Raw genomic sequence first — 24,446 nt, forward strand, 5'->3', positions numbered from 1 at the left:
AACAGTTTGAACAAATAGAGCAATGGATAAATCCCTGTAAAGACTTATGGCTTGGAAATCATTCTTCTTTGCAGAGAGTAACAATGAAAGAGCTTGCAAGCGGGTAAGAACTGGGAACATTGTTAGCACCTGGTTAGGGCTGGAAAGAAACATCTGGAGCAAGTAAAGCAATGAAAAAAACCCTACAAAGACAGAATTTGGAATACATTCTTTGCAGAGAGTAACAATGAAAGAGCTTGCAAGCTGGTAAGAGCTGGGAACATTGTTAGCCCCTGGTTAGGACTGGAAAGAAACTTACTCAGAGCAATTTAGAGTAATGAAAAAAACCCTGCAAAGACTTAGGGCTTGGAAAACATTCTTCGCAGAGAGAAACAATGAAAGAGCATGAAAGGTAAGAGCTGGGAAGATCATTAGCAGCTAGTTAGGGCTGGGGGGGAAGTACATTCAGAGTATAAGATGCACCCTAATTATCAGCCTCTTTTAGGGAGGAAAAAGGTGCATCTTATACACCAAAAATTGTCCTTTTAAAAATGGAGAAATTCTGGGAATGTTCATTTTGTGCGGCTGAAGAGCGCAGTGAGAAACTGCTATGCTTGTAGAGGGCATTTAAAGAGAAAAGCTCTTTTTGAATTATAAGGCAGCTCATAAGATCAGGATTAGTGCCACTGCTTTATCTTGATCTGAGCTGTATATGAATTAGAAGGCTGAATAAGTACCAGTTGGTAATAAAAACTGAGAGAAGTATTAAATGGTGTAAAGTTGAACAAGAATTGAACTGGAATCAGGCCAGCTAGGTCTATGAGGAACTAAAGAATATTTCTGTGGATAGAATTTTAAGTGAGATATAAAAGAAGAAAGAGGAGAAACTTCCTAACAGTGAGGACAATTAACCAGTGGAACAGCTTGCCTTCAGAAATCGTGGGCACTCCATCACTGAAGGTTTTAAAGAAGAGACTAGACAGTTACTTAATTGAAACAGTGCAGGTTCTCCTGCTTGAGCAGGGGACTGGACTAGAAGACCTTCAAGATCCCAACTCTATTTTATTCTAGGCTTATTGAAAGTGAATGGGAATGGGAAAATGAATTATATCAAAGGACATTATCAACAGAGCAGCTGACAGTGCTCTACATGTTATAACCTGGATCTTATGGGAGGCAAAATAATTTTTCTTTTCTTTTATTGGGTTTATAGGCCGCCCCACTCCTGATGGACTCAGGATGGCCTATAAATATCCTGCTGTGTGTTTGGTTATATTGTATTAGTTTTCTTAATTTGACATGAGCTACCCTCGATATTCCATTGTCCACAACAGTTCATGTACATGGCACTGCTGTTTTACTTTACAGGTGACATCAAAAGACCAACCAATCATGTCAGAGAAGAAGATACCAAGCAAACAGTTTGGACAAGCATTCCTGTGTTTGTCACCTCATGAAAAATGGCTAGCTTCAGCTGCGGAGAGTGGCCAATTATGTATTTTTAATGCCTCAAATTTGGTAATTGTCAGTTTAGTTTTTCATTTAATCTGTGTTCCTTTCAGTCATCAAAAGAATTTCTTTGGAGTTTAAGGTACATACTTACAAACAGTATTAAGTAAATACACACTGATGGTTTCATTTTACCTGTTCTGCTGTGACTGAAACATGCAAATGAACTACTATAGAAATTGGAAGTTAATAGAAGGAATGAGTGATTTTTTTTCTGGATGTTTCTGTTTACAGTGATCCCTCTATTATCGCGAGGGTTCCGTTCCAAGACCCCTCGCGATAATCGATTTTTCGCAATGTAGAGTTGCGGAAGTAAAAACACCATCTGTGCATGCGCGCCCTTTTTTTCTATGGCCGCGCATGCGTAGATGGTGGAGTTTGCGTTCCCTGCCGCCCACGCAAAGGGGAAACCCCGATTTGGCTCCTCGCTGCTGCTGCGCTACCGAGCAGATCAGCTGCTGGGCGGCCGAAGGAACCTTCCCTGGGTCTTCCCCCTCTTGCTGGCGGGCGGGCGAGCGGCGGGCATCAGCGAGGAGCCGGGGTTTCCCCTTTGCGTGGGCGGCCGGGAAGACCCAGGTTGGGGGTTCGGGGGGGTGCTGGCTTTAGCGTTCGGCTTCAGGAGACAGCTGCGAAGCAGCGCGGGTGTTTTAAAAGGTCGCAGCCGGCCTGGGGGTCTTGCCAGCACCCCCCCGAACCCGGGTTGGGGGTTCGGGGGGGTGCTGGGAAGCCCCCCAGGCCGGCTGCGACCTTTTAAAACAGCCGCGCCGCTTCCCAGCTGAGTCCTGAAGCCAAATGCGGAAGTTCACCTTTGGTGTTTGGCTTCAGGACTCAGCTGGGAAGCGGCGCGGCTGTTTTAAAGGGTCGCAGCCAGCCTGGGGGGCTTCCCAGCACCCCCCCGAACCCGGGTTGGGGGTTCGGCGGGGTGCTGGGAAGCCCCCCAGGCCGGCTGCGACCTTTTAAAACAGCCGCGCCGCTTCCCAGCTGAGTCCTGAAGCCAAACGCGGAAGTGGTTTTTTTTTTAATTAATATTTTTTTAAAAATCACGATATAGCGTTTCGCGAATATCGAGATCGCGAAACTCGAGGGATCACTGTATATCTAAGACAGTGGTTGGCCATACTGCACCTAAGCATCTCTAAAATCCTGATGCTCTCCTCCTATATAATTCTTACTATTCAAAAAAGTGAACTCATGCGAAGGAAGCCTAAAAGACCATTAACTTGGTTTAAACACATTGCTCCTATTAAAAATCAAATTGCCAACCTGTGGGACATTGGAAACCACTGATCTAGAACAACCAAACGGACTCAGTTTATTATTTTTTATTCTGTTCTGCGCAAGGTGCTTCAGCATATGATGGCTGATCATATCCATACATCCTTGGATTAAATAGATATTCTGGATGAAATGGAGTTTAGACTTGGAGTTTGCACTGAAGTGCCTTGATAAATTTGTTGAATTAGTTTTGCCAAGTGAGAAACAGAAGAATGCATACTGTTGATTCCACTTGGCAGTTTTCAATCCATCAAACATGCTCTCCTACATGAAAGTTTGTCAAAGCTAGACTCAGGTGCAATAGTGTTTTTGCTGATTATCTAGCTTTGCATCTGCAAAAAAAGTAAATGTGAGGAATTTCTACAGGATTTTTATGGCATTCACGTGGGTTCTGCAAATTCCAATTCTGTGATTCTACATGAAGTTATTTAGTGATATAATTTTGGAAATTTAAAATGTCCATATGCTGATTCTCCACAGTTATATCTCTTTTTTTCACCAGATCAAAGTAAGCTAGAGGAATTGCTCAGTTAGTCCTCTCTATATTATATTAATTGACTGTATAATAGCTAATAAATTAAATCTATTATAGACAAGGAATGTTTGCTGAAAGGGCGGTCCTTTCACGTAAAAATAAACATGTTTATTTTTACGTGAAAGGACTGCCCTTTGCTTGCAGTGCCGCTGCAGCGTCCTTTTTCGTAAAAATAACAATGTTTATTTTTACGTGAAGACCTCCTTTTGAAGGAGCTGGGGAAACCCTTCCATGAAGAGATTCTGGGGGCAGAGCTTTAACGTCACCGGCAGGTTGCTAAGGACGCCAAGGTGATCACTTCCTGGATTCCATGGAATTCAGGAAGTGATCACCTTGGCGTCCTTAACAACCTGCTGGTGACGTCAAAGCTCCAAATGCCGAACGCGACCCTGAACTTTGCCCGAATTTTCAAAAAAAATTGGGTTTGTGTTTGGCATACCGAACACTGCAAAATTCAGTACGGACCCGAATTGTGCGGGTTTGGTTCGCCCATCACTACTCAGATGACTTCACAATTAAATTATTGCCATGAAAGATTGCCCCTGAATATGCTTCAGAAATTTTAATACAAAATAATATCAAGCAGACTGACTGTAACAGGGCAATCCAAAATGATACAAATTTTCTGGTGCCAATTCAAAGTGAGGGTGTTAATTTATACTTTAATGGCTTGAGAACACAGTACAGTATCTGAACAAGTGCCTTTCCCATTTGTTTCTGACCATATCCTAAGGTTCTCTTTGGAGGACCTGAACTGGCTGCCCTCTTCTACTGAGGTACAGCACATGTCTGCCTGAGAGCTCCCCAAATATGAATGTCCTCCCACTAGGCATTCTTACTGCCTTTTCAGTTCCAGGCAAAGATATTTTTACTCTCAAATGCCTTTTAATGTATTGATGCTACTGCATAATTTAAACTTTTTGACTATTATTTTCATTGCTTATTTTGTATATTTTATACAATGCTTTAGTGTATGGTTGTTTTAATCAGTTGTTAACATCTCTAATTTGGGATTTTAATTAGAATCATTTCAAAGTTTCTTAGTAGGAAGTTTCTTAGAGGGAAGAAGGAAGACTTTTTTCTTGTTACATGATAGGATCAAAAGATTAAGAGTTTTACACAGTTCAAAGTTCCATCTATCACCTTATCTGTGTCTCTCAGTAGTGATCTTTATCACTGAGATAAAGGTAGATAATGGGATTTTCTTTTTTGAAATTTGACTGGATAGATAGATAGATAGATAGATAGATAGATAGATAGATAGATAGATAGATAGATAGATAGATAGATAGATAGTGTTGTGGTTAGCGCTGGCCCAGCTCCTGCCCCAAGGACTGTGGATGTGGGGGAGACATCCACATGCTGCAGGCCTGTTTTGCCCCTGGTGGAATCTGCTGATGAAGGCTCCTCTGACCAAGAAGACATGAGTGACAGGGAGGAGGAGGGTGGGGCAGACAGCTCAGAAGGAGATAAATTATCTAGCTCCTCCTTGGATTCAGAACAAGAGTTAATGATACAGCCACGCATGCGGAGAGCGATGCATAGGCAACAACAACTGAGAGATTATTATCAAAGAAAATGAGGCCACCTGTGGTTGGGTGGGGCTGTGGTAATTAGTGAGGCTGCTATAAATAGCAGCCTGTGGGTTTGGCCATTGTGGAGGATATCTGATTGTTGTGTTTCATGACTGCTTTACTGACTTTGACCTTTTGTGTGCTGATTTTTCCCCGCTTGGAAACTAAACCACAGCAAAGTGTGTTTCACTTTGTGAAAGAAGGACTGTGAATTGCCTCACAGTTGCAAGCTAAGTATCACAGAACTGATAAGGACTTGTACAAATTACCAGTTTGTTTGGAGACCAGTGCTCTTTGCTATACCAAAAGAGTGCTTAGTTTAAGTGAATTTTCATTATAAAGAACATTGTTTTGAATTTTCAAACGTGTGTGTGTCTGAAATTTGTACCTGTGAATTTTTGGGAGGAGTGTACCAGAGAGCCCGACAGAACAGATAGATAGATAGATAGATAGATAGATAGATAGATAGATAGATAGATAGGTAGGTAGGTAGGTAGGTAGGTAGGTAGGTAGGTAGGTGGATAGATAAGAATTAGTAAATAAACAAATAACATATTTGAGATATACTTTACAATTGCAATGTTTGCCAATACCTAAAATAAAGCTATTGCTACCAAACCATTTTTAGTCTTCTCATATAGTTAAACTATAGGCAACCTGCAAAAGTTTTCATTATCTCTTTCCAGTTTTTCCTCACAATAATTTCCTTAGGCAGTAGATAAAACAGTAATTTTTTTTCCTTAGATGTCTTTCTTTAAATATCTTTCTTTAAGGATATGCTGGCTTGTGAATACTGCCATTCGTATAATGGACGAGGAATTAAATCATTGGCATTCTCATTGGATAGCCAATATATACTTGCCACCGGAACCCAAGATGGAGCTCTTGTTTGTCTAAAATGGAAGTATGTACACATTGACGAATAAAAGGGTGATTTATTTTCAGCAGACTGCTACTTTTCAAAAAAAGAGCTGTTTGTCTTTATATATTTTGATTTACATTAGATCAGCTGATAAAATTATTTAGTCCCCAACTAGTGGTGGGATTCAAATAATGTAGCAATCAGTTCTCTTCCCTAATGATTTCTTCCAACAGCTAGTTCATCAAACTGCTCAGAAATGGTGTGAACTGGTAAGAAATCCCATTGCTGCACTCAACCCATTTAAGAGATGTTTTAATTTGATTAAAACCAAATACTCTGTTTCCCCCCAAAAAAGACATCCCTGATAATAAGCCCAATTGGGCTTTTGAGTGCATGGCAGTAAGGCCAAGTGCTTATTTCAGGGTTCAAAAAAAGTACTATCTCACAATTTTCTGTAGAAATATCTATGTATTTATTCAAAATACATCAGATTTGGGATGCTTTCAGAAGGAACAAGCAAAATTTGTCTGTGATATGTCTGCTCCTGTAGATATCGATATTATTATAAGGATGAAAAAGAAGAAACAACAATGTGCTGAGTATAGTACTAAAACATTTAGGGGGGGGGGAATGACAATCTCTACTCTTTTTTTGCATCTGTTCTGCAAAGTAGGGTGTAATTCTACAATTATTGACCAAACTGTGTGGAAATGTTTTATGAATAAACCAGCAAAGTGATACATTTGTATTCAAGGGAAGCCATCTGCCCTGAGAATATGATATTCTACGTTGCCAGAATTTCTTGGGAATGTATGTAGATACAGGAAGAAAGGAAGTTTAAATCACTTTTATGATACTAAAAGTATATTCAGTGCTTGTTGAAATCTGCAAGCATTAAGGTATTACAATAAAAATCTGTAAACCTATTGAACATTGGAAAAATTGCCAAAATTGATATATTCTTGTCTCCCCTTAATCTCCCACTAATCAATGCTTTCTTTTAAAAGCAAGCAAGCTGCTTCTTTGTGAAGATAAAAAAAAACATGGACTTGAAGTTCTTCTTAAAGATTCACAAGATTATTTGTATAAATCATATTTAACCATCTTGCTTAACCCTCTTACTCACATTTTCTTTTTTGACTTTTTTTTCCCTTTAATTCTTCTAGGAAGATTGGGGAACGCAAAATGAAGGATGCAGTTGACTTTGGGACACAACTTCTAATTAAACTTGACAACTATATTTCCAATGAAAACTTAATTTTGCATACTATGGCAGAATGGGCAATAACATCAAAATCAACATTCAGCATATCCTTTGAGACTAGTTCTTCACAGGTCTTATGCTATTTAAATATATAGCAAATATAAGCAATAGAATAAATATTGAGAAGATAAAGATGGGAACTGGAATTAGATTAATTATTTGCTGTAAAATCTTTGTGGTTGAAGCTTATTTTTCTTTTTCATTTCATTTTCATTTTATTAGTAGTATAACTAGCTGTGTAGATCTGTAATGTGTGATCATTCACAGGGAATCATAACAATCACGATGCCTGTCCTTACCCCCTTGATTCAATGGCGTACTTACAGTAGTTCTGTTATAATTGATCAGTAAAGTAATTCAATTACATTAATTTAATTTGTACTTCCCATCCTGAAATTAAATATGTAGCAAAAATTAAGACACTGATACTAAATATAGTTGAAACATAGACTATATATCTAGTCAACTAAAAACACAATACATTGTTATTTAACTATTGTAAATGAGCTTTTTTTCATTCAAGTTACACGGAAAAGCAAGTATTGAAGTGACTGATGAAGATGAATACTATTTACTTACACAAGCAAAATCTGAAGAGAATTCATGGTTAGATCAGAAAGCAGAGAAGGTACTTTTGTAGTATAGTATAGAAGGTACTTTTGTAGTATAGTATTCTAGTATTCTAGTAAGATCTAAAATGGACAGATGGTCGTTTGCCTCTTTGTTTATTTACTGTGATTTGATTAAAATTGGTATCTTATTGCCTTATGAAATTGACTATGAATAAAACCAAGCAATGTAGGACACATGGTCATTTCTACATAAACAGTACATTCATTCTAAGGGGAGTACATAAGTGCACTAGTGTGCCTTTCGTCCCCTGTCCAATTGTCTCTCCTTATCTCATATATCATATATCTTTTCTTCCTTTCATATATCTTCTCCTCTATTTTTATATCTTTTCTTCTATCCTTTTCTTTATATATAATACTACATGTCTATTCTCTTCAATATGTATTGTGTATTGGACAAAATAAATAAGTAAATAAAAATAAAATCTACCATAGGATGCCAAGATTGATTTAGCTATGGAGGGAAGTGTTTTCAGGAGGGAAGTGTTTTTAATAGGAAAGTGAACACAAGAACAAGGGGACACAATCTGAAGTTAGTTGGGGGGAAAGATCAAAAGCAACATGAGAAAATATTATTTTACTGAAAGAGTAGATCCTTGGAACAAACTTCCAGCAGACGTGGTTGGTAAATCCACAGTAACAATTTAAACATACCTGGGATAAACAGATATCCATCCTAAGATAAAAAATACAGGAAATAGTATAAGGGCAGACTAGATGGATCATGAGTTCTTTTTCTGCCGTCAGTCTTCTATGTTTCTATGTTTTTTGGTATGTTGAAAAAATCAGAATTAAGAAAAAGAAAAATGTAGGAATATTCTATTTTCCCCAATCTAATCCCTTCCTTTATAGGTATTCCTCGATTTATAACAACAGTTCAACCCAAACTTTGTTGCTAAACACGACACCGATTAGGCGAGTTTTGCCCTATTGTATGACCTTTCTTCCTACAAAGGTGCTTCTTCACGAGACAACTGGACTTTCTGGTTTTTCTTTGAAAATGTTTCGCTTTTCAGCCAAGAAGCTTCTTCAGCTCTGACTGGATGGTGCGGAATGAAAGGATCAATTCAGAGCTGAAGAAGCTTCTTGGATGAGAAGCGAAAGGTCTTCAAAGAAAAACCAGAAAGTCCAGTTGCCTCTTGAAAAAGTATCTTTGGGACAACCATGACCTGGATGACTGAAAATCTCCATAGACACTTTCTTGAAACAGTTATTGACTCACTGCAGTCATTGTTAGTAACACAGTTGTTAAGTGAATCTGTCTTCCCCATTGACTTTGCTTGTCAGATGGTTGCAAAAGGTGATCACATGACCCTGGGACACTGCAACCATCATAAATTTGCTAAGCATCTAAATTTTGAACATATGATCATGGGGGTGCTGCAATGGTTTTAAGTATGAAAAATGGTGATGTCACATTTTTCAGTGCTGTTGTAACTTTGAATGGCCATTAAATGAATTAGTTGAGATCTATCTGTACTGAGATATAGGCAATTTAGAAGGACTGGAATAATGATGGTGAACCTATAGCATGTGTGCCACAGGTGGTACACAGAGCCATATCTGTGGGCATGCAAGACATTGCCCCATGTCAACTCCAGCCCACATGTGCACACTGGCCAGTTGATTTTCTGCCACTTTTGCTCTCCCCAGGCTTCAGGAAAGCCATCTGAAATGTTGGGGATGGTGAAAAACAGGCCAATGGGCCAACCAGAAGTTCAGTTGTATGCATCACCCCTAGCCTCCTTTTTGCTGTCAGAGATCCTCAGAAACTTGTTTGGCTTTGGACAGTTGCAACCGGGCCTCACACATCTTGGCCCATTTTTTCTGAAGCCGACAAGGGTTTCCTGAAGGTCTCCCGATCCACCCAGAGCTCTGTTATCGTCTAGAGAGGCCTTCAGGAAACTCTTGCCGGCTGCAGAAGAAATGGGCTGAGGTCTGTGAGACCTGGTTACAACGATCTGAAGGTAAGTAGTCATGCAGCTCAAACTTCTGTTTCATTTCCAAACTTCCAGTTGGCCCATTGGGCCATTATTTGGCATCTCAAGCTTCAGGAGCATTTCCTGAACCCTGGGGAGAGCGAAAAATAGCCCAATGGTCTACTGAAAGTCTGGAGCTTCAATGAGGCCCCTGCATATGCTCAGGAAAAGGCAATTTGGTGGTTTGTGCGAATGTGCAGAAATGGGGGGAGGGCATTACATTATGGGTGTGGGCACGTGTGCAAATGCTATTGCGTGCACATGCACCCTTTTGGAATCCAAGCCAAAAAAGTTTTCCAACAGTGGACTAGGAAAGGGAAATAGACAATGGATCCTAGTTCATTGCTAATTCCTTCTCTAAGAATGCATGGTTTCTTGGATGTGGTACTGGATGTGTAAACTAGATCTTTGTCTGAGTAAGTAGTCCAGTTGTTCCTTAGAATTTTTGCAGTGCTAACTAGAAATAGCATAGAATTCTACATGAAATAGGGAAGTTTATTTAAAGCTCGAACTTTTATAGATTAATGGATTAGAAGTGACTTGATCTGCTATTTTTCTCAGGTTTTGTACTATTTAATCTTACTATGGGAAAAAGAGCTAGTGTTGGATAGTGCTTGGATTTTTTTTTTCAACTTTACAAAATATAGATTCTTGGATGAGAAGCAAAATGGCCTAAAGAAAAAATAAGAAAGTCCAATTGCCTCCTAAAAAAGAACCTTTTGGGAGAACCATGGCTTGGATCATTGAGAATCTCTGCAGACTTGTACAAAATGTAGTTTTCATGTTTTAATGCAGATCTACCTTGTTTTATTTTGTATGCCAAAAATTGCACAATTCCCATTCTTCTGTCTCTTGTCACATTTCAGGCAATCAAGGATGAAACTGAACGTTTTGCTGAAAAGAGAAAAGAACTAAAACAGGGAATTAAAGTGCTTCGTAAAAAGGTGTGCATTGATAAATCCCAAATCTGCTTCCAGGAGTGCTGTGTGTGAAATAACTGTTTATTGTTTAAATTGGTTCAATGAATCTAAACTAGCAATCTTCATGCTAGTCCCTGAATGGCTATGCCAGTTTTAATTCACAGTGCAAATGATTTCTTTAAACTTATACTGTCAAATAATTATCGTATATATTTATGTTCAGAATTTTCATTACATTCCTGATACGAAATGGACCTGTATTAATCTTGTATTTAAAGATACAATGTGCTATATGTAGTTGCTGAAGAGGTAGTACCCGCAGGGGTAATTATATGGAAATGCAGTCTTTCAACTATTTGGAGATGTATTAGTCATATTCCTTGTTTCTTCTTGACTGTGTCCAATGGTGTTGCATTTCCACTCGTATTAAACTTAGCATGGTTAGTGATTATTATTATTAAATCTTACATGTTTGTAAATTATACTTCAAACATATAGTATATAAAGATAGTAATAGATTTCCCATCCCTTTACAAATACATGACTCCCTCAGTATTAATTTCTATATCATTACAAAAATAGATTCAAGAAATGATGTATGAAAATTCAGTTGCACCTAAAATTGAGAAACTGGACCAACAGGAATTCAATCTGGATGTAGAAGAACAAGAGAAACAGCAAAAATTCAGTGCTTCAGAAGTGGAAAGGGTATGGTAAACTTGTTGGGATTCGATTTACTTTTATTTGTTCTGAACAACACAAAAGAGAAATTCTAGAATGCTTAAAGTCAACCAGAGTTACACAATATATATTATTCGTTAAGGCTAGATTTACATATTTCTAAAGATCAAATAACTTCACCATTAAAATAAATAAACAAACCAGAAGTTGGAATAGGGTTATCCCAAGGAATTGGTTTATTTATTTCTGCCTTCATTTTTGTATTTTCTTCTTCATCTGTAGATTCTAAGAAAGGGAAAAAAATCCTTGTAAGTCACAATTCTCCAATTTTTCCAAGTGTTATATAAATAACACTTAAAATTTACACATCTAAATTTCACTTATATTAACGAATAGAACTTTTTAAACTTTTCTTTATTTACAGAGTTTTCAAATTAATATTTTGTCTATCAACATAATCGGCAAATGTTTAAATCTGTGGCTGGTTTTTTGATTTTTGTGATACGTAAGTTTTTGATTAATAGTATATATTGCGTGATTTACATGAGTACAGGGTTAACCGGAGTGACATATAAACCAAATGGATCCTCATTTGTTTTCTGTATTATGATAAAGGTAAGGAAGGATATAGAGATGGAAAATCTAGCCAATTGCTATTTACGTGAGATGATCAAAAGAGAGTGTTGGGATTCCATGGTTGTTAAAGGACGTTCAATTAAGGTAATTATTTTTTCCTTTCTCACTTTTACTTTGCTGTAACTAAATGTCAGGCAATGCTTAAATTAATTAAATTAATTAAATCTAAGAAAATACTATAGGTAGTCCTTGGTTTAGCAGTTGTTTGAAGTTATGATGGGGCTAAATAAGGAAAGTTACTGCTGTTCCTCAGCCTTTGCAGTGACTACATAATCATGTGATCATAATTTGTGTGCTTAGCAATGGGCTTATGATTATGCCGGTTGCAGCATCTCATAGCCATCTGATCACCATTGGCGATATTGACAAAGTCAGTGGAAAGCCAGCAGATGGTGCTCACATGACATTGCACTAACGACCATGCAAGATTTGGTTAATCACCACAACTGCTGGAATTGTTATTGTAAGTCATTGTAAATACTTTATAACTGATGGAATTTTTATTCCAAAATACTGTTGTTAACCAATTATTTATAATGCATCCAAAACTATTACCCAATAATGAAGAGCATCATGAGAATAATTCATATGGGAGAAGATGGCTTTAAAAAGAAAATAATCATACAATAATACACCTCTAAGTACAACAATAATACAATAATACACCTCTAATAATACAATATGAAGCTTTTGTAAGTTAGAACTATAGTAAACATTGTATTTGGAAACAGCATGAGTTATACTTGCATTTTTCCTTTCTTTCCAAAGACTTTTCATTCTTCTTGTGAAGTTCAGAATTATCCAATGAAAGGACGGAGTCCAGAAGAAAAGAAAATGTTGGAAATAGTTTTATATTTAAAGAAGATTGAATCAATAGATATGAAGGTAGAATATTGTCTGATCATTCTTATATTCCAGTGTTTCGCTTACCTATTCCCGTGCTGAAACAGTTCGGGTGGGTTATTCATCTAGAGCTTAGTTTATAAAACATTTCATAGCTTTTAACCCATGTGCATTATTCACATAACAGAAAACAGCCCCAAAAGATAAATATATAAGATAAATATATTTGACAAACATGGATTTTTCAAAAGCAGATCATGCCAGACTAATCTTATTGCATTCTTTGACAAAGTGACAAAACTAGTGGACCAGAGGAATGCTGTTGATATAATTTACGTGGACGTCAGTAAGGCATTTGACAAAGTAGACCATAACCTACTATTTGATAAAATAGAAAAATGTGGGTTAGGCATCATCACCACCAGATGGATTTGTAACTGGCTGACCAACCACACTCAACATGTAATCCTCAATGAAACTTCATCTACTTGAAGGGAGATATGCAGTGGGGTACCCCAGAGCTCTGTTTTAGGCCCAGTACTCTTCAACATAGTCATCAATGATTTGGATGAAAGGATAATTGGGGAAATCATCAAATTTGCAGATGACATTAACCTACCAGGAATAGCCAACACTCCAGAAGATAGATTTAATATACAGAAGGATCTTGACAGACTTGAACATTTGGCACTGTCCAACAAAATGGAATTCAATGGTGAAAAAAATGAGAAAGAAGTGCAATCACTTCAGTTAACTCATTTTCCTCATTATGCTGTAAAGTTATGTCCACAATCTCACCAGACAGCACTACAGTGAAAAGAAGACAACGTTCAAACCACATGTTACATCAAAGTAAACTATCCCCTTTTTTTGGCGTAAAATACTTTAGAAGTCCTGACTCCTGAGCACTAAATGGTGAATACGGGACTTATGCAGCATCCTACCTAGCCAATGAATAGGCCCAAAACTTACTGATTTCTACTTCCTTGTTCATCCAATCACTCTTGGCCAATAAAGAATTATTCTATTCTATTCTATATTCTATTCTAAACTTACAGTATTGCATTGTTTTGGCTTTCCATGTCTTGAAATACAACAGCTTCGAAAGAAGATTGTGGAATTTGATGCCCAACCTTCAGACATTAAAGAGGAAGGGGAGAAGACAGAAGAAGAAGAAGAAAAAAAAATAGATGCTCTGGTTGGGAGCCTGAGTGCAATGTATGGCGGGAACACATCTCTTTTATATAGCCAAATGGAACTGCACACTAGAGAGGAGAAAATAAGTCAAATTATATTGCTACAGGTAACTTTGCCGTATTTGTTTATTTCTTCCACTATACATAGACAAGATTGCTTTTGTAAAGTATTCTTTATCTTATAGCAAGAATAACTGAGCAATAATTCCAGCTAGCTATAAATTGGGTTTTATATAAATCATATTTAAGTGTTCTGGAATTCGTGTTTGGATGTCCATGTCATGTTTTCAGGAGAGAAAGCTTTGACAGTGAAACAAATGTAGAATCTTTAGAGACCAATGGTCAGAATTGCAAGCAGTTTTAAACTATTTGAGATCAATTAAGAAACTCAATTATTTGACAAGCAATATTACCATATGCTATTTGCTTCTAATACCGCCATGATATTCTTCACATTTCAGGATATCATCTATAGTATGAAGAGTGCTTTCAATAAGGAGTTTGATTCTGTTGCACGAATGAAAGAGCAGGAAATTGCACGTGTGAAAGAGAAGAACATAAGAATATCACAGATATTGAACCAACTTGATATTAAAGAAGAAATCTGGGTTCCAACTCTTACAGATAACGAGAAACCAGAGCGAGCACTGGTGGTTCAAGAATCAGAGGTCAGGTATTTTTTATTTTGGGTTTTAATCTAACGAGATACTGGTTGTCTACATACATAGAGAAGTAAAACATTACAAATGGAATGCATTTATGTGTGTCAGATAAAAAAATATTAATAATTTTAAAAGTATTAAGATAGTGACAAACTTTTCTTTCCAATGACATTAATATATAATAGTGGTACATCATGCATAAAAGTAGTAATTTAAATCAGAATAACACAATAATTAATTTATTCTACAATCTTAAACATTGTTGAATTCCATTATTTAAATCTTACAGGATACTCAAGGCTTAAAAGAATCCATGCTTGTTATGAAGTAAAAGTGTAAAGGAAATTGTAGCTGGGGAGCTTGTTGGGGAAAATGTGAATTACTTGTCATAGAAGAAACTAAACCTCATGTTTTGTTCCCATAGATCAAAGTAGAAAAGTACTTAACCCCAGTGCAGAAGGCAAAAAACAAAATCATGGCTCGGATTGAATATAAAAGACGACTTGCTGCTCAGGTAGCCTGATGTGACAGGGCCTTATTTTCCAGAGTTTTTCTAGCTTGATCCTTTCTCTACTCTATCTCTGATCTTTTATTCTGCCATTCTTCAGGGTGACAATGCAAGAGAACGTGGCCTTATGGACATGATGAATGGAGTCCTTGAAATAAAAAAGGAAGATATTTTGAAGATGGTGAGTTATGTTTATATTACATAATAAAGATTTCATGTGATTACCAACTAATATAATGTACATTCATAATCAGTGTGTGCCCAAAATATTATCTCTGATCAAACAGATGCAATTGAAAGATTTAGGTAGGATAATAGGCAGGCAAGGAGGAGGATAATACACAAGAAGACTTACAGAGAAATGCAGATAAAAGACAAAGAATGAGAAAAGATTAGTGAGTTTGCACACACTGAATTAAAAATTAGAAAATTTGGGCAACAGAGTTATTAAGCCAGGCAACAGATGTTAAATTTACAAGCATGTCACCTACAGGTGCCCACATCTATAAGTATATATGTTCTTACATAAATAAATGAAGGAATAAAAATTAAAAATATTCAACAATGCATCCATCTTCTATGTAATATAAGAATAACATGCTCCCCAATCCCTCTTTGGTATCTGTTGAACCCTATGGAAAGCCGATTTTTAACTTCTAAACAAGTTGAACTTGTTTAAAATAACTTTGAAAATAAATGCTTGAAAAATGCATTTAGAACTTTAACCTTTTAGTTTTTGCAAATATCCAATGTCCACTGTTGTTTCTGAAATGCTTTCTTTGATATACTCAGGAAATCCCACCACCTCCATTTGTATCAAAAGAAGAAGCCCTTTGGAATGAAGAAGAAAAAAAAATATATAAGGAATATGAAAAGAAGGTTAAAGAACTGAATGAAGAAAGAGAAAAACATCGAAAGGTAAACAGATACAAAGGAAGATTATTAAGCTTCTCTTTCATTAAAGAGTGGAACGTTTTTTATTAGGAAAGCCTTCCTGATTACTAAATATGACCAATGTAATCTCTTTTCCAAATATTCCATTGTCAGATTTTAAAATAATCACATTTCATATTCAAAATTTTAAGTAACTAGGAATGAGTAATTTGTCTAAGCATGAATCATATGGCAAAAATCATGCCAGTTCCTGTATTCAGATTAATTTCTTATTCTGCCATAGACAGAATAAGATGTCTGCAACATGCCACCTTAGTTGTTTACTTTTACTATTTTTCAAATGTTATTCTTTTATAATGTACAATTCACAAGAAACTAGTGGACCAATTCTCTTAAATTAAATTTTCATTCAACTTGAATGACCAAGAAACTAAGGGTAGTTTTTCTCTAAATTTTTCTTAATGTCATGAAATTAACAAAATACATTTACAAACCTGAGTTTTGATGAAGGGGATTTTCTTTTACACTATTAATAGCTTGGTATTAATTTCTGATCATAGTAGGTCATAACATAGATTGTTTGGCTGGAATTAATGCATTATCTGAACTAAATCATTGTAATCTGATATCCTTCAGTTTGGTTTAGTATTATATGCCAATCCAATTTCTTTTGTTAAATCAGAAACTCATATTTTAAAATCAGATTCCAATTATTGGGGATATTTGTTTATTTTTATTTCTATCCTGCCTTTATTATTTTTACAAATAACTCAAGAATATCTCTAATTAGCGCAAGGTCACTCAGCTAACTTTCATAGTTAAGGTAGGACTAGAATTTAAGTTTCCCACTTTCTAACCTGTTGTCTGAATCACTACATTAAATTGACTCTATATCCTGGCTTTATTTTTATATAAAGCTTTTTCAGATACTGGAAGAGAAAACAGGAGAGTTTACAAGGAAATTCTCAAAGAAATTAAAGCCACTGGAAAACGTCTTTCTCAAAATATGTTTCATCAACTCTTGAAACTCAGAAGTGAAAATGAGCTGCTAATAAATAGTTAAATTGGCAACAAGTTATATTTATTTATTTGACTTCTATGCTGCCCAATCCCGGAGGATTATTCCAATTCTCCTCTTTGCTTGCTCAGGACCTTTTTAGCTTTTTCTGATTATAGAGTGGTGAGAGATAGAATCTGATTAATTTTTCAGTCATTCTGGCTCATAAAATTTCTCATCTGTAATTCTTTTTGGTCTTTCAAATTCCATATTTCTCTCTTGTTCTTACAAACATAATTGTCTTGGAAAAATGTAAAAAGGGATTATTAGGATTGAAGAGACTCCAAACATTTCTTATGTATTATTCTTATCTGCCGTTAATATTATCACATAAACACACTGCACCTTTTCTTTCCACAGATTCTAGAAACTGAACTGAAAAAACTTCAGGGTTCAATTCAGGAAAGTACTCAAGGATTTGATGAAATCCTGAACAGGCTCTTTGACAAAAAAGTCCACTGTGAAATGGTTATATACCAGGTGAGCTTGAATAATACGGCATTTATCATCTTTGCTTATAAGCAGCACTTACTGTCTGTTCTCTTTGTTCTGGTGTTTGATTGATTGTGTGCTTGTTTTTTATATATATTGGGGTTGTTTTTATGAATTTTTTAGCCTAAAATTGTAATTGGATTGGTGGGTATTGGATTTGTTCACTATGTACTGTTTTGCCATTGTTGTGAGCCGCCCCGAGTCTGCGGAGAGGGGCGGCATATAAATCCAATAAATCTAATCTAATCTAATCTAATCTAATCAACCTTTTACCAGGAAGAGCTCAAAATAACTAACATCGTCTTCTCACTGCTTTTGGATGAAGAGCTGACTTCAAGAGAAGCTGCACTCCATTACCATCTTAATAAAAAAAGGAAGGAAAAGGCAAGAACATCTGAGGCATGGGGTGGAGGGAGATCTTGACAACATATTTATTTCTCATGATACTTGCCCTTTTAGAATCAAAGTGACCCATTCAACAAATAATTTTCTCGTAAAATTCCCTCATCTTCTTGAAAATATTATCAATAATTCTTTATAAATGACCCTTATATTTCATAAAAGTTGTCATATACTGGTTCTTAGTGATGGGCTACCAAAATTTTTACCACACTGGGTGTGGCTTATGCAGGATGCCCTGCATTTTCTTTCAACATCTTTCAGTGAAAATTGGGTGCTCTGGGGTGGAGCTCCATTTTTACTACCCCACTGCGTTTCCCCCCCCCCCCCATCTGGGCAATAGCCCACCCCTGGTTCACATACCACTAAGATAAAATATATTTTGCTTGTTTGTGGTTTTTCATGTGATTAACAAAATGTCTTACATTTCTGAATGAGGCCAGTCCTGAACTCAGTAAAGCTAGTCCAAGGAGGGGGGGGGGGGGAGAGAGAGAGTTCCTGTACATAATCACCCATCCAATTGTGCTAACATGATTTAACAACTTATGTTCCAATCACAGGCAATCATATCCATCTTTGTTTATTTTACTAGGCAATAACCAGTGAAGCAGTAAAGGCAGCAAAATCAGAAGTAGATGTTTTTAGAGAAGCCTACGATATATTAATTGCTGAAGACAAAGTAAGACTTTAAACTCTAGAACCATTGGCAAATTGAATATTTATGAACTTCAACTTTCAGAATTCTTTAGCCACTCATCTTCAAGCTGCCAAGGCTGAGAAACACTGCTCTAGATTAACACAGTTTTTTATCTGAAGCTGTGGCATTTAATGTTACTGAATTATTGAAGTTTATTGAATTTGATTAATGGAATGGATTAAGCTAGAAAATTAACAACTTCCATCTTCATTTGGGATTGTTTATGTGGGTATTTTATTTAAAAATTGAAGCAATTGCTCATTATTAGCGGACATAATAGCCTTGGAGATTATTTTGTCATAGCATGGGTAAATAGCCTATTTCGTAAGCCAAAAGATCCAACTAGCAAACATTTCTTTCTTTCTTTAAACCAGTTGGACACCACTGCAAAAAAAAAAATCAAGATGTTGGTTGGGACTGTGCAATTGAATCTCTGCTCTTTTGTACTTACCATGTTGTCTGCACATACAAGTAGACAGAACTTCAATTATACAGCTCCCATCTTGATTATTGTTCTGCTTACAAAAATATTGTAGCCAACAAGTACGACAGAATTAAAGGAGCTCAAAAATGAAGATAACATTTCTAACAATATAACTGAATCCCTGACTTTTCTGTCTGAACATCAGTATTGCATTTATTTATTTATTTATTCAATTTTTACGCCGCCCTTCTCCTTAGACTCAGGGCAGCTTACAACATGTTAGCAATAGCACTTTTTAACAGAGCCAGCATATTGCCCCCACAATCTGGGTCCTCATTTTACCCACCTCGGAAGGATGGAAGGCTGAGTCAACCTTGAGCCGGTGGTGAGATCTGAACTGCTGACATTCAGATCTACAGTCAGCTTCAGTGGCCTGCACTACAGCACTCTACCTGCTGCACCACCCCGGCTCCATACAGCTACAAAGGATCAGAGCTTTGATTAGGTTGGCTTGGCCATACTTTCTTATTGAATTCTTTATGTATGCTGCTTATTTTGGAAAGATCTTCTCATGTTACCTTAAAGTCAGCAAATACAAAATGAATATGACTATAATGAGATAAATTTCAACATTCCTTAATTTAAAGCTTCTTCTTTTATGTAAATACAATCATCATGTGTAGCAGAACTGGAAATAGACATAATAAACTCTTAAACTTAGATGACTTTTGTTTTCCCTCTGACCAATAGGTTATGGAACGTGGTTTTAGAAAGGAATTTTCAGATCTTCAAATTCATTATATTGATCAACTATTCAAACTTTATAAACGTCGACCAAGGTACAAACATTTCCTTAGTTCAATCATTTTCTGAAAGTCTGTGAATTCCCTCTTACAGTAATAATCTTATAAGAACTATTACAGCAACATTGCTTTCCAAAACAAAAATTGAAGTTGTATAGATCAGTGATTTTCAACCTTTTTTGAGCCGCGGCACATTTTTTACATTTACGAAACCCTGGGGCACATTGAGCAGGGGGGGGGGATAAAAAAAGTTTGGACAAAAAAATTCTCTCTCTCTCTTCCTCTCCTTCGCTCTATTTCTTTCTCCCTCCCTCTTTCTCTCCCTTCCTTCCTCTTTTTCTCTCTCTCTTCCTTTCTTTCTCTTCCTTCCTTCCTCTCTTTTTTGCTCTCTTTCTCTCTCCCTCCCTCCATGTCTGTCTCTCTCTCTCTCCTTCCCTCCCTCTCTTTCTCTCTCTTTCTCTCGTTCTCTTGTTCTCTTTCTCTCTCTCTTTCTCTTTCTCTCGTTCTCTTTCTCTCTCTCACTCTTTCTCTCTCTTGCTTTCTTTCTCTCTTGCTTTCTCTCTCTTACTTTCTTTCTCTCTTGCTTTCTCTCTCTCTTGCTTCCTTTCTCTCTTGTTCTCTTTCTCTCTCCCTTGCTTTCTTTCTCTCTCTCTTGCTTTCTTTCTCTCTCTCTTGCTTTCTTTCTCTCTCTCTTGCTTTCTTTCTCTCTCTCTTGCTTTCTTTCTCTCTTCTTCTCTTTCTCTCTCTCTTGCTTTCTTTCTTTCTCTCTCTCTTGCTTTCTTTCTCTCTCTTTCTCTCTCTCTTGCTTTCTTTCTCTCTCTGGCTTGCTTTCTCTCTTGTTTTCTTTCTCTCTCTCTTGCTCTTTCTTTTTCTTTCTCTTGTTTTCTTTCTCTCTCTGAGCTTCGCGGCACACCTGACCATGTCTCACGGCACACTAGTGTGCCGTGGCACACTGGTTAAAAAACACTGGTATAGATAGTATCTGAAAAAAAAAACACTAAAAATCATTGAAACTCATTAAATTAGTTCATTTTTCAGTTCTAAGGGCATTTACATGACAAGAATGTTTAAAAATACCAATTAAACAATCTCTGTTAAATGAAATGAAGTGGCAGCCACAGTTACTAGTGTTATAATAAAAGTCTCTTTTCAGCTGCCATATTCCTTTTTCTTTTAAAATACTTTTTTAAATAAATGGAATACTATACAACTGCAGAGGAAAATACAAGATGCTACATAATCAGAGAGCAAAATAACATATGGTCCACAAAGAATAACTACAATATACTGTCTAAATGACAGTAGCACAGAGACGAATAATCTCTGTTTAAATTAAGGAAGACTGCAAACCTTCCTACTGGTCTATACAGTGATCCCCCGATCATTGCGAGGGTTCCGTTCCAGGACCCCCCGCAACGAGCGGGTTTTCGCGAAGTAGCGCTGCGGAAGTAAAAACACCATCTGCGCATGTGCAGATGGTGTTTTTACTTCCGCCGCAGCAGCGAGGCTTCTCCGCTGACTCCTGGCGAACTTCCCCGCTTTAGGAGTCAGCGGAGAAGCGGCGCACCTGTTTTAAAACGATCGGAGCCGGCCTGGGGGGGCTTTCCAGCAAGCCCCCGAGCCCCCCAGGCCGGCTGCGACGTTTTAAAACACGCGCGCTGCTTCGCAGCTGTCTCCTGAAGCCGAACACGGAAGTTAGCGTTCGGCTTCAGGAGACAGCTGCGAAGCGGCGCGCGTGTTTTAAAACGTCGCAGCCGGCCTGGGGGGCTCGGGGGCAAGCAAGAGGGGGAAGCAAGAGGGGGAAGACCCAGGGAAGCCGCCCAGCAGCTGATCTGCCCGGCGCCATCTACGCATGCGTGCCCATAGAAAAAAGGGCACGCATGCGCAGATGGTGTTTTGACTTCCAGGTTGAAAAATCGCAAATTAGCCTGTTCGCAATGGTCGGGAACGCAATAACCGGGGGATCACTGTATATAGAAATTAAATAATGAAGGAGAATATTTGTAGCTCACGGTTGACATGAGTGGTGCTTAGTGCTCTCTAAGTTTGCTTGTTTTCTTGCAGATGTTTCATTACCCAAACTAGTTAACATCATCAGTGCCCATCATCAATGACATCAGAAATTAAATACAAATAAAGAGGTGTTGGGGTTTTTTTTTAAAAAAAAGCTAGTTATGTTTTTTTTAAGACAAAATGAAGCTAGTGATATACATGTTTTTCTGTTGTATATGTATCATGTTATAGGAGACATTAATTTTTTTCTTTGCCTTTTGTGTTCAATAATGGAAGGGCTTTGAAGACGAAAGTACAAACAGATACTGCAAATCCGTATGGGGAACGGCCGGGCTCTGCCAAAATGTATCAGGATGCTCTCGCTCATTTAATGAAAGCAATTGATGAAATGGACAATCCTGAAAACAGACCTGAGGGGCTTGACATCAGTAACTGGGAACGCTTTTGCGCAGCGAGGCGAATGAAAGTAGAAAGTGAACAGCAAGTATGTATAATGGGTGTCAGCAGACTCAAACTCAACCCGGATAAGACGGAGTGGCTGTGAGTTTTGCTTCCCAAGGACAATTCCATCTGTCCATCCATAACCCTGGGGGGGGGGGGAATTATTGACCCCCTCAGAGAGGGTGCGCAACTTGGGCGTCCTCCTCGATCCACAGCTCACATTAGAGAACCATCTTTCAGCTGTGGCGAGGGGGATGTTTGCCCAGGTTTGCCTGGTGCACCAGTTGCGGCCCTATCTGGATCGGGACTCACTACTCACAGTCACTCATGCCCTCATCACCTCGAGATTCGACTACTGTAATGTTCTCTACATGAGGCTACCTTTGAAAAGTGTTCGGAAACTTCAGATCGTGCAGAATGCAGCTGCAAGAGCAATCATGGGCTTCCCAAGGTATGCCCATGTTACACCAACACTCCGCAGTCTGCATTGGTTGCCGATCAATTTCCGGTCACAATTCAAAGTGTTGGCCTTGACCTATAAATCCCTTAATGCCATCGGACCAGAATATCTCCGGGACCGCCTTCTGCCGCACGAATCCCAGCAACCGATTAGGTCCCACAGAGTTGGCCTTCTCCGGGTCCCGTCAACTAAACAATGTCGTTTGGCGGGTCCCGGGGAAGAGCCTTCTCTGTGGCAGCCCCGACCCTCTGGAACCAGCTCCCCCCTGAGATTAGAACTGCCCCCACCCTCCTTGCCTTCCGCAAACTCCTTAAAACCCACCTCTACCGTCAGGCATGGGGGAACTGAAATATCTTCCCCAGGCTGTTTATGTATGGTATGTTGTGTGCATGTTTTTTTAAATTATGGGTTCTCCATTGCATCTGGAAGGAGAGTCCAATATGGGTTATTCTCAATCCTATTGGTCGAGACTGAGTTTAAAATTAACATAATATTAGGCACCGCCCCTTGCCTGCCCCCAGTGAGCTCAGTTTTAAAAACTCAGTCCATGTAACGAGACGTATGAGTTTAGTTGTAATAAAGAAATAGTTTATTTTAATGGTTTTATCTTGTTTTAACTTGTTTAACCTGTTTTCTCTTCTTTTTTACTGTTTTTGCAGATGCTGCAGAAGACCAGGAGGGGTTTCTGCCCTCCGTGGGCAGCATCCCCCACCGAGATTCCCCCAGGAGACCTCTTTCCTCATAGAGGGTACCGTCCCACGAAGGGGTGTCAGTCTGGGGTCACTGGCTTCTGTGGCCAAACTCGGCTGGGAGCCGAAGGTGGGGGGGTCCGCCCCCCCCACTGGGAGGCTTGGGGACACGTAGTCCCCCGAAAATAACAGCAATTGCCTCACAGCGAAGCTGGGGCTCCTCCTAAGCCGCACGCAACCGCCGCAGCCGCCGCTCGGAAAAGAAAGCGGCAGGCTTCAAAGACCCCCGCCTACCATATGTTCGGCGGCCAAGCCGCAGGCTTCATTGCGGCCAGCGTAGTCAGTGGAGAATCGCCGAGCCGATCTGACAGGCGGAGGGGAGGAGGATGTGGATTGAACGGAGACGACGATCTCCCATATGTTCGGCGGCCGCCCGAAACACTGGGGAATGCGGAAGCATGATCCCCCTTTCTTTGAGCAAGGTTGGCGGAGGGGACAGTAAGGGCTCAGCGCTCCTCCTCAGTCCCCTTATTGGAAACGGCTATGCACCGCGCCCGCCATTTTGGCGGTTGGCGGGAACCCCCCCTCCTGTATTCTTCCTCAAGTAGCCGTTTAAAAAGGCGCGAGGAATGGCTCGGAAGGCTTGGAGGCGCAGGCGCACTACACAGTAGGCACGGGGAGCCATTTTGTGGATCGGTTGTCAGCAAACGAAGTGTCAGCAGAGCTCCGTGTTTGCTCCGTTCCTATTTCGCTGTGGTTGCTGATTACTTGTGAGTAATATGGAAGCGAAGGGCAGTGGAGAGCCAAGTCTCCCTACTACCCCACTGCCCAAGCCCAAAGATAAGGGGAAGATGAAGGCAAAATCTTCACATTCTTCCTTCTCAGCCATCAAGGAGGCCGAGAGGCGGATCCAAGCCCTTGAACAAAAGTTAGAAGCAGCCCTTAATGCAGCTCCTTTAGCCAAGGCTGGACCATCGTTGGGGCTTGGGCAGGCTGCCGGTCCAATGACCCCAAGAGCTCAT

General features: G+C 38.6%; 2 protein-coding genes across 6 annotated transcripts in view; both read left to right on the forward strand.

Moving 5' to 3' along the window:
* Positions 1 to 24,446, forward strand: part of COL17A1 (collagen type XVII alpha 1 chain) — a 250,351-nt gene that overhangs the window by 87,695 nt on the left and 138,210 nt on the right. The window lies entirely within an intron of this gene.
* Positions 1 to 24,446, forward strand: part of CFAP43 (cilia and flagella associated protein 43) — a 67,930-nt gene that overhangs the window by 28,594 nt on the left and 14,890 nt on the right. For all 5 annotated transcript variants that reach the window (XR_011559195.1, XM_070752754.1, XM_070752755.1 and 2 more), the window contains exons 16-33: positions 1,348 to 1,497; positions 5,646 to 5,776; positions 6,901 to 7,069; positions 7,522 to 7,626; positions 10,476 to 10,553; positions 11,112 to 11,237; positions 11,826 to 11,930; positions 12,615 to 12,731; positions 13,789 to 13,992; positions 14,347 to 14,553; positions 14,972 to 15,061; positions 15,156 to 15,236; positions 15,848 to 15,973; positions 17,367 to 17,486; positions 17,775 to 17,882; positions 18,490 to 18,576; positions 19,769 to 19,857; positions 22,111 to 22,318. Coding sequence is in view for 4 of the 5 variants with exons in the window: in XM_070752754.1 (XP_070608855.1) it covers positions 1,348 to 1,497; positions 5,646 to 5,776; positions 6,901 to 7,069; positions 7,522 to 7,626; positions 10,476 to 10,553; positions 11,112 to 11,237; positions 11,826 to 11,930; positions 12,615 to 12,731; positions 13,789 to 13,992; positions 14,347 to 14,553; positions 14,972 to 15,061; positions 15,156 to 15,236; positions 15,848 to 15,973; positions 17,367 to 17,486; positions 17,775 to 17,882; positions 18,490 to 18,576; positions 19,769 to 19,857; positions 22,111 to 22,318 (2,301 nt within the window). In the remaining variant the exon portion in view is untranslated. The remainder of the gene's footprint in view (positions 1 to 1,347; positions 1,498 to 5,645; positions 5,777 to 6,900; positions 7,070 to 7,521; positions 7,627 to 10,475; positions 10,554 to 11,111; positions 11,238 to 11,825; positions 11,931 to 12,614; positions 12,732 to 13,788; positions 13,993 to 14,346; positions 14,554 to 14,971; positions 15,062 to 15,155; positions 15,237 to 15,847; positions 15,974 to 17,366; positions 17,487 to 17,774; positions 17,883 to 18,489; positions 18,577 to 19,768; positions 19,858 to 22,110; positions 22,319 to 24,446) is intronic.

Source organism: Erythrolamprus reginae, chromosome 5 (assembly GCF_031021105.1).
Source record: "Erythrolamprus reginae isolate rEryReg1 chromosome 5, rEryReg1.hap1, whole genome shotgun sequence".
Lineage (NCBI taxonomy): Eukaryota > Metazoa > Chordata > Lepidosauria > Squamata > Dipsadidae > Erythrolamprus > Erythrolamprus reginae.